Genomic DNA, 11,153 nt, shown 5'->3' on the forward strand with positions numbered 1-11,153 from the left:
GTCGCTCCTGTCTGTCTCAACTATTGGATCACTACGACAAGGTCCTAGATGCACTAGAAGACAAAGAGAATGCAGATGTAATATATAAAGACTTTGCAAAAGCCTTCGACAAGTGTGACCATGGTGTAATAGCGCACAAAATGCGTGCTAAAGGAATAACAGGAAAAGTCGGTCGATGGATCTATAATTTCCTCACAAACAGAACACAAAAAGTAGTAGTCAACAGAGTAAAGTCCGAGGCAGCTACGGTGAAAAGCTCTGTTCCACAAGGCACAGTACTCTCTCCCATCTTGTTCCTCATCCTCATATCTGACATAGACAAGGATGTCAGCCACAGCACCGTGTCTTCCTTTGCAGATGACACCCAAATCTGCATGACAGTGTCTTCCACTGCAGACACTGCAAGGCTCCAGGCGGACATCAACCAAATCTTTGAGTGGGCTGCAGAAAACAATATGAAGTTCAACGATGAAAAATTTCAATTACTCAGATATGGTAAACACGAGGAAATTAAATCTTCATCAGAGTACAAAACAAATTCTGGCTACAAAATAGAGCGAAACACCAACGTCAAAGACCTAGGAGTGATCATGTTGGAGGATCTCACCTTCAAGGACCATAACATTGTATCAATCGCATCTGCTAGAAAAATGACAGGAAGGATAATGAGAACCTTCAAAACTAGGGATGCCAAGCCCATGATGACACTCTTTAGGTCACTTGTTCTATCTAGGCTGGAATATTGCTGCACACTAACAGCACCTTTCAAGGCATGTGAAATTGCTGACCTAGAAAATGTACAGAGAACCTTCACGGCGAGCATAACAGAGATAAAACACATCAATTACTGGGAGCGCTTGAGGTTCCTGAACCTGTATTCCCTGGAACGCAGGCGGGAAAGATACATGATTATATACACCTGGAAAATCCTAGAGGGACTAGTACCGAACTTGCACACGAAAATCACTCACTACGAAAGCAAAAGACTTGGCAGACGATGCAACATCCCCCCAATGAAAAGCAGGGGTGTCACTAGCACGTTAAGAGACCATACAATAAGTGTCAGGGGCCCGAGACTGTTTAACTGCCTCCCAGCATACATAAGGAGGATTACCAACAGACCCCTGGCAGTCTTCAAGCTGGCATTGGACAAGCACCTAAAGTCGGCACCTGACCAGCCGGGCTGTGGCTCGTACGTTGGTTTGCGTGCAGCCAGCAGTAACAGCCTAGTTGATCAGGCTCTGTTCCACCTGGAGGCCTGGTCACAGACCGGGCCGCGGGGGCGTTGACCCCCGGAACTCTCTCCAGGTAAACTCAAGGTAAACTTGTTGTGACGTGTCCACAACTTGTCAGATCTCAGACCTTCACATCAAGTACTGACAACAATCTCTTTTTTTTCCCATGAAACGTAATGTTTCTCCTCTACTTTGTCGTAGATAAACAATGACGAGGCATTGTAAGCTGATAATTTGACAGCTTAAAAACTATTTACTCTGAGAAAAGGAAAACAAACACTGTAAGAGTGATAAAAACAATCTCATAAAACATAAATTCAACATAAGCAATAAATCATCTTCAATAAAATGACCAACACTTAGTAAATAATAATATTGTTGAAAAATAATAGTGAAGATAAGGCTTTATTTTACAGAAACTAATTATTAGAGCAAACTTAACATTAGATTTAAATTAAATGTTCCAAAGTTGATTAGAAACACATTTTTTTTCCGTTTTAGGGTTTGTCCCGTAGTTCTACGGCTCTGAAGCCAAGGTCCCAGCCTAGTACTACATCATGATCTCAGTTCACTCATATATGTTGTGAGGGGTAAATTTATGCCTAGATATGAGAGAATGCATCTATGTGGTAAGCGTGAACCATATAAAACAAATCCTGCAGCATGCAGTGCATAATGAGAAAAAAAACTGCGAATGTGTTTTTGGATTCAAACAGTGACTATGCAGTCTTTGTGGTATATTACCGTATGGTTTTTACAGTTGTTTTCATGAGTTCTTTGTCTCAATTGATAGAATGAAAGATATGTTACAGAAATAGAATTGATCTGGTTTGTTTTAGTACAGAAAATAGTTTAAAATTGAGCTCTTTATAATGGAAATGTTCGATATTTTCCGATGTTCAAGAGTAAGCAAATCTTGTCATGCGTTCAATATATGCCAACTGCTGAGTCTAATATACCTTCACGAATTCCCTGATATTATTTGTAAAATTATTACAATACTGCATAACAGTAAATCTATGTTTTGGTGTGAATAAAAATTCTTTATGTGAAAAAAAAATTGAAATGTAATTAATCTGTAAATCATGGAAACGTAACTAATGAACAGAAGAAACATTGTTTTAGTTCCAGGACTGCCTGCATTGTTTATTTTGAAACTGAAATATTTTGAACTTTGTGTGAAAATGGTTGAATTACCAGTTTCTGATTTCTTTCATGAATAGTTGAAACATTTAACAGGGCCGTTTCTTGTGCTGAATTGATAAAATGGAAGTGATGCTAACGATTTAGCTAAGAATTTGGTCCACTGGGATAATGTAATTGGCCTAGAATGAGAATCAAAGTCGGCAAGATCGCCGATGCGTAAATATCGCTGACGCAAAAAAATTCGCAAAAGCAAAATTTCGTCAGTTTTCCATCAAGTTTCGTACTTTTTGTTATATTACCTTCAGAAAAAGATTCTCTACCATTTCAAAAGAAAAAATAATAAATTTTGGGTGGCAAACTTTAACACCATGGGCAAACTTTAACACCATGGGCAAACTTTAACACCATGGACAAACTTTAATTCCATGGGCAAACTTTAACACCCTGGACAAACTTTAACACCATGGACAAACTTTAACACCATGGGCAAACTTTAACACCATGGGCAAACTTTAACACCATGGACAAACTTTAACACCATGGACAAACTTTAACACCATGGACAAACTTTAACACCATGGACAAACTTTATCACCATGGACAAACTTTAACACCATGGACAAACTTTAACACCCTGGACAAACTTTAACACCATGGACAAACTTTATCACCATGGACAAACTTTAACACCATGGACAAACTTTAACACCATGGACAAACTTTAACACCATGGACAAACTTTAACACCATGGACAAACTTTAACACCATGGACAAACTTTAACACCATGGACAAACTATAACATTCTGGACAAACTTTAACACCATGGACAAACTTTAACACCCTGGACAAACTTTAACACCATGGACAAACTTTAACACCATGGACAAACTTTAACACCATGGACAAACTTTAACACCATGGACAAACTTTAACACCCTGGACAAACTTTAACACCATGGACAACTTTAACACCATGGACAAACTTTAACACCATGGGCAAACTTTAACACCATGGACAAACTTTAACACCCTGGACAAACTTTAACACCATGGGCAAACTTTAACACAATGGACAAACTTTAACACCATGGACAAACTTTAACACCATGGACAAACTTTATCACCATGGACAAACTTTAACACCATGGACAAACTTTAACATCATGGACAAACTTTAACACCATGGACAAACTTTAACACCATGGACAAACTATAACATTCTGGACAAACTTTAACACCATGGACAAACTTTAACACCCTGGACAAACTTTATCACCATGGACAAACTTTATCACCATGGACAAACTTTAACACCATGGACAAACTTTATCACCATGGACAAACTTTAACACCATGGACAAACTTTATCACCATGGACAAACTTTAACACCATGGACAAACTTTAACATCATGGACAAACTTTAACACCATGGACAAACTTTAACACCCTGGACAAACTTTAACACCATGGACAAACTTTAACACCATGGACAAACTTTAACACCATGGACAAACTTTAACACCCTGGACAAACTTTAACACCATGGACAAACTTTAACACCATGGACAAACTTTAACACCATGGACAAACTTTAACACCCTGGACAAACTTTAACACAATGGACAAACTTTACACCCTGGACAAACTTTAACACAATGGACAAACTTTAACACCATGGACAAACTTTAACACCATGGACAGACTTTAACACCATGGACAAACTTTAACACAATGGACAAACTTTAACACCATGGACAAACTTTAACACCATGGACAGACTTTAACACCATGGACAAACTTTAACACCATGGACAAACTTTAACACCAAGGACAAACTTTAACACCATGGGCAAACTTTAACACCATAGGCAAACTTTAACACCATGGGCAAACTTTAACACCATAGGCAAACTTTAACACCATGGGCAAACTTTAACACCATGGGCAAGCTTTAACACCATGGGCAAACTTTAACACCATGGACAAACTTTAACACCATAGGCAAACTTTAACACCATGGGCAAACTTTAACACCATAGGCAAACTTTAACACCATGGGCAAACTTTAACACCATAGGCAAACTTTAACACCATGGGCAAACTTTAACACCATGGGCAAACTTTAACACCATGGGCAAACTTTAACACCATAGGCAAACTTTAACACCATAGGCAAACTTTAACACAATGGGCAAACTTTAACACCATGGACAAACTTTAACACCATGGGCAAACTTTAACACCATGGACAAACTTTAACACCATAGGCAAACTTTAACACCATGGGCAAACTTTAACACCATGGACAAACTTTGACACCATTGGCAAACTTTAACACCATAGGCAAACTTTAACACCATGGGCAAACTTTAACACCATGGGCAAACTTTAACACCATGGGCAAACTTTAACACCATGGACAAACTTTAACACCATAGGCAAACTTTAACACCATGGACAAACTTTAACACCATAGGCAAACTTAAACACCATGGACAAACTTTAACACCATAGGCAAACTTTAACACCATGGACAAACTTTAGCACCATAGGCAAATTTTAACACCATGGGCAAACTTTAACTCTCCGTCTGAATCAAGACAGGTGAGCCAGGTTCTCTGCACTACCGTTGATACCACCACCATCATTCATGTCACACAGATACCATGCATCACACACACGTTGGCAGAACTTATTGTGTGTTGTAAATCATAGCACAGGGCACTAGAAAGTACTGGCCCAGGACTTATCACAACCTTCCCACTCTGTGAATGGCTGGTGAATGATCCATATAAGATAGTAAGCTTTCTTATCCACATTGTTGCTGCCCATGATAACATATTAAGCGTTTCTTTCTGATGATGTTATCATACAATAGAAGCAGCACGCTGCTGACGCAGGTTTTAAAAAAAAATTACATAGGGGGTATATACTATTACTTATTCCAGAGACTAAATTCCACTAAATTTCGAATATAATTATTGTTATAATATCTATTTTATTTTTATTGTTTTCAGAATAATTATTATTAATATCATTATCACTACATTAATTTTACCACAAATCACTTATGACATGTTTAAGTTATTAAGCGATTGTTTAATTGATAAGGCAGTTTTATTTGTTAAAGCTGGAATGACGCAATAATCACTTTGCATTAATTTCTCAGTAAAGATGTATTTGATCTCATGATTGTTTTGCAACCATTTACAGAGGACATCAAGAAGACTACAGGCAACACAGATGTGGTAGTGAGGGAGGTAGACACCTCAGACCTGACCTCCGTCAGGAAGTTTGCTGAAGACATCCTACGCACAGAGACTGCTCTCCATATCCTGGTAAGCTCACTCAAGGTATCTTAACGCTGAGAATGCATTCTATATCCTGGTAAGTTCAGTCAAGGCATCGAATACACGATGTTATAATATTTGTGAGTAATCGTGTGCATTAATTTTACAGGTACAATCCTGAATTAACATTTCACACACAGCCGGGGGGAACTCTGGCACATCTAAAACGGATTAATTACACTTACTAATATAGTTGTACCTCGGAGACAGGTGGGACTTTAGCAACAGTGGGTCACTGCACTGTCTCACCTTCGATGTCCACCTTCTCAACTTCCCAAACTCACAAAGTGGGACCTTAAATTATATGAACATACAGTTCTTGAATTTGTTAAATAAAATATTTCAAGCCAGAAACACTGGTTGTATTAAATTTGGCTGTGGACTGTATATATTAATGAAAAAATTACTTTGTACTGAACAACCTTAAGTAATTTGTTGGTCCACTGTTTTAATTAATTATGAACACAATTTTCGTACTACTTAAAATTGATAGAATATTTATAAGTGTACATAAAGTGAAAGATTTTTACCCAGTTATTCTTTAGTTGATACAACCTAACGCCTCCCTAAGAGGACGGAAACCTAATATTGGATTTATGGTTTTATACCACATATAAGGAGGAGAACATAACTTACTCACATACACGTGTTGTTCAACACATCGTCCAATCACTGCGTCTAGTAGTATCTTCATTATCAGCTTTAATCTGACAGATATTTCATAGATCTGCATCTTTCCAGATACTAAATTTGTTTATCCCGACGTTAAATCACTTTTCCAATATATTCTCTAATGGTTACCATTACACTGGATTAAATGCTCACGAATTCCAGTCCATTCTTCCATTACAATATTACCCGACTTCTTCCCCAACGTTTTCATACTCACATTGTTGATTTAACTCAATAACACATTCATGTGTGTAGCATATTTTCATTATTGAATTATTATTTTTTCCACTGTTATAATGATTATGATATACTTAATTGATTACAAAAAGAAAAATTATAGGGGACGTTGGATCCTCTGTGGTCTACCGTTTAAAATTCACTTCAACACTACACACCTACACTATGTTATATATACACTAATATATCTTTCAATTATTTCCCAAATTATGGGAAAATTATTAAAATTTTCCACAATAATTATGTACTTGTCAGGTGAACAACGCAGGGATGAGTGGTATGAAGAAGAGGAAGTTGACAGCAGATGGTCTGGAGGTGACGATGGCAACCAACCACTTTGGTCACTTTCTGCTGACTAACATGTTGCTGGGTTAGTACACTCTTGTCTTATTATGGTAGTAAATATATGACAGTGTATGTTCAATGCTAGAGCATTAAGAACATAAGAACGAAGGAACACTGCAGCAGGCCTACTGGCCCATGCGAGGCAGGTTCAAGTCTCCTACCGGCTTAAGCCAATGCACCCAACCTAGTCAGGTCAGGTCACATTGACTTAAGGGAGGAACACGGCAACCGACCTGGTAGCACAAGCTATCAGGTCCAACTCACACCCACCCACATCCACTCATGTATTTATCCAACCTATTTTTAAAGCTACACAACGTTCTGGCCTCTACAACTATACTTTGGAGTTTATTCCACTCATCCACAACTCTATTACGAAACCAGTACTTTCCTATATCGTTCCTGAATCTGAGTTTTTCCAACTTAAAATCATTGCTGCGAGTCCTGTCTAGGCTAGATATTTTCTGCTCACTATTTACATCCCCTTTATTTATTCCTGTCTTCCATTTATACACCTCAATCATATCCCCCCTAATTCTACGTCTTTCTAGAGAGTGCAGATTCAGGGCCCTTAGTCTATCCTCATAGGGAAGGTTTCTGATACATGGGATCAACTTTGTCATCCTCCTTTGTACATTTTCCAGAGCATTTATATCCATCCTGTAATACGGTGACCAAGACTGTGCAGCATAACCTAAATGAGGCCTAACCAAGGATGTATAGAGTTGAAGAACAACCTTATTATTTATGCTTCTTGATATGAAGCCAAGGATTCTATTAGCTTTATTGCGAACACTTATGCACTGTTGTCTTGGTTTCAGATTACTGCTAACCAGAACTCCTAAATCTTTTTCGCAATCCGTAATATTAAGATCTACATTATTTAGTTTATATGTGGCATGGTTATTGTCCTGTCCAACATTTAGAACTTTGCATTTGTCTATATTAAACTGCATCTGCCACTTCTCCGACCACTGCATCAGTCTATTCAAATCTTCCTGGAGTGCTCTAATGTCCTCGTCAGAATGAATTCGACGGCATATTTTGGTGTCATCGGCAAACTTGCTGATGTCGCTTTTTATGCCCTCATCTATGTCGTTTATGTAGATTGTGAACAACAGGGGGCCCAACACTGACCCCTGTGGAACACCGCTCGTGACGCTTCCCCACTCTGATTTCTCCCCATTTATGCAAACTCTCTGCTGCCTATTTGTCAACCATGCCTCTATCCAGGAAAAAAATTCTCTTCCTATTCCATGTACCTTAATTTTCCTCAATAGTCTCTGATGTGGGACCCTATCAAAAGCCTTACTGAAGTCCATATACACAATATCATATGCATTACCATGATCTTCCTCCTCAAATACCTTAGTGAAAAAAGTTAATAAATTCGTAAGGCAGGAACGCCCCTTTGTAAAACCATGCTGAGATTCGTTGATTAATTTATGCTTTTCAAGGTGGCTACGAACTGCCTCGGCAATTATTGATTCCATAAATTTTCCTGCTATGGAGGTTAGGCTTATTGGTCTATAGTTCGAAGCTAAGGACCTGTCACCTGCTTTGAAAATAGGTATCACATTTGCCATTTTCCACTTATCTGGCACCATGCCAGTTTGTAGTGATATGTTGAAAAGATTAGCCTAAGGTTTGCTAAGCTCCTCTTTACATTCCTTTAGAACCCTTGCATACAGTTCATCAGGGCCTGGGGATTTGCTAGGTTTTAATTTATCTATTTGCCTAAGGACCATGTCACTTGTGACCCTAATCGTGCAGAGTTTATTATCGTCCTGTTCTACATAATTTATCATTTCTGGAATATCGCTGGTATCCTCCTGTGTAAAAACTGAGAGGAAGTATGTGTTAAAAATTCTACACATTTCCTTATCACTGTCAGTGAGCTGACCCGAGGAACTTTTGAGTGGGCCTATCTTGTCCCTGATCTTACTTCTGTATACCTGCAAGTTGCAAGATTCTCTTGCAACTTTAACCTCATAATCTCTTTTTGCTTTTCTAATTCCCTTTTTTATTTCTCTCTTTAACTGAATGTATCGATTTCTTAATTGCCCCTCTCCTCTTTTGATTTGCCTATATATGCCTCTCTTTTGACCAATCAGATATTTTAATCTATTGTTCATCCATTTAGGATCATTTTTGTTTGATCTGATTTCCCTATCTGGAACATAATTTGACTAAGCAGCTAGAACTATGCCCTGGAAAGCGTCATATCGGCAACCATCACCACATACCTGACCCTTAGTCAGGTCATTCCAGTTCAGCCCACCTAAGTAATTTTTCAGTCCTATGAAATCAGCCAAGCGAAAGTCAGGGACAGAGACTTGATTGCCATTATTAGGGGAATTCCATGATATATTAAAACTGAGTGATTTGTGATCACTTTCCCCAAGCTCATCATTAACCTCAAGATTATTAATTAGTGTTTCCCTGCTGGCAAGAACCAAGTCGAGGAGGTTATTTCCCCTAGTTGGCACTGTCACAAACTGTTTTAAAAAACAATCCTGGATCGTATCAAGAAAGTCACCTGACTCTAAATTTCCTGTCAAATTGCTCCAGTCAATCTGTCTATAGTTGAAATCTCCCATTACCACAACATTTTCGTATGTAGATGACTTACGAATTTCGTCCCATAGAAGTTTACTGCGCTCCCTATCAAGATTTGGGGCCCTGTAAATCACACCCAAAATTAGTTTTTCTCGGCCCTCGAGAAGCTGTAACCAAACAGATTCAGTGGCTGATGCTTCTAATTTTATATCTTGTCTAACACAACAATTTAAATTGTCTCTGACATACATCGCTACTCCACCACCCTTCCTGTTGACCCTGTCAGTGTGGAATAATTTATAGCCTTGTATGTGACATTCAGAGGGCATCTCTCTATCTTTCAGATTGAGCCAGATCTCTGTTATAGCAATAATATATATGTTTCCTGCACTTGCAATTAATCTTAGCTCATCTATCTTATTTCTTACACTCCTGCTATTATTATAGTAAACCTTAAGGGAGCTAGTCCCTTGCTGCCCTCTGCTGTCCCAATTTGTTTGCTGACATGATCTATTGTCTTTATTTATAACTTCATGCTCAATGCCTTTTATGCATTTACTGTTTCCAACCCTAGTGTTGCAACTTGCTTGTTTCCCACACACACCCATACCTCTATCTTCTATCAGTTTAAAATGATAGGGATTTCACCAATGGCCTTCTCAATTGAGTTTGCAAGTGCTACCACCCCAACCCCAGAGAGATGTACCCCATCCCTTGTATACATATCATGTTTGCCATAAAAGTTGTTCCAGTTGTCAATGAATGGGATTGCAAGTTCCTTGTAGTATCTGTCTAGCCAGCAATTTACACCAATTGCCATAGACAACCATTCATTTCCTACTCCCCTTCTAGGCAAGTTGCTACATATGATTGGGACCCCTCCCTTAGACTTAATGAAATCTATAGCTGACCTGTACTTATCTAGCAGTTCTTCTCTCCAACCCTTCCCAATATCATTTCCACCACCACTGAGACAGGATGTTGCAGTTATTCTAGTGAGGAAGAAGATGACAACAGATCAACTGGAACTAATGGTCACTTTCTGATGACTAACTTGTTGGATCACGGCTTAGAGGAGATGATCCAAGATGTCAAGGGAAGTAAGCCACACTGCTTGGATATCGTACAGTTTCATACACATATTTCATTCCTGGGCGGATGTGAGCTCTAAACTCATAGGGGATAATCAGCACCTACAGAAATGGCAGGACATCACTTTCGATTCAATTTAATTAATTAAATCTTAAAATAAACACCGAATTTGAATGGGTTATAGAGTGTAGACGTTAGCAAATTATCAAGACATGAATGTAGTATAATGTGATCCTTTATTCACATCGTTTCGCCAAAACAATTGGCTTTATCAATTCACAAAAAAAAAATCCACTTGATAAAGTCCGCTGTTTAGGCAAAATGTTAGTAATAAAAGATTGGGTATCTTTCAAAGCGTTTTACCTACACGGTCGGCTTCATCAGTCAATTTCAGAATTAGCAAATATGATGACAGCATAAACAGTCGAGAGGTAAAGCTGATGTGATCAGTACAACAACCTTGAAGAGGTAGTTTGAGGCACTCAGTCCTTCTGCTAGGACGTGTGTTCAACTT

The 11,153-nt window shown here is 38.5% G+C and overlaps 1 protein-coding gene across 3 annotated transcripts in view; it reads left to right on the forward strand.

Annotated features, from left to right (window-relative positions):
- Positions 1–11,153, forward strand: part of LOC128688154 (retinol dehydrogenase 11-like) — a gene marked incomplete at its 3' end in the record, with an annotated part of 139,347 nt that overhangs the window by 26,443 nt on the left and 101,751 nt on the right. For all 3 annotated transcript variants that reach the window (XM_070086543.1, XM_070086544.1, XM_070086542.1), the window contains 2 exon segments: positions 5,598–5,722; positions 6,899–7,013. In XM_070086543.1, coding sequence (XP_069942644.1) covers positions 5,598–5,722; positions 6,899–7,013 — 240 coding nt within the window.

The sequence above is a fragment of the Cherax quadricarinatus genome, chromosome 19 (assembly GCF_038502225.1).
Source record: "Cherax quadricarinatus isolate ZL_2023a chromosome 19, ASM3850222v1, whole genome shotgun sequence".
Taxonomy (NCBI): domain Eukaryota; kingdom Metazoa; phylum Arthropoda; class Malacostraca; order Decapoda; family Parastacidae; genus Cherax; species Cherax quadricarinatus.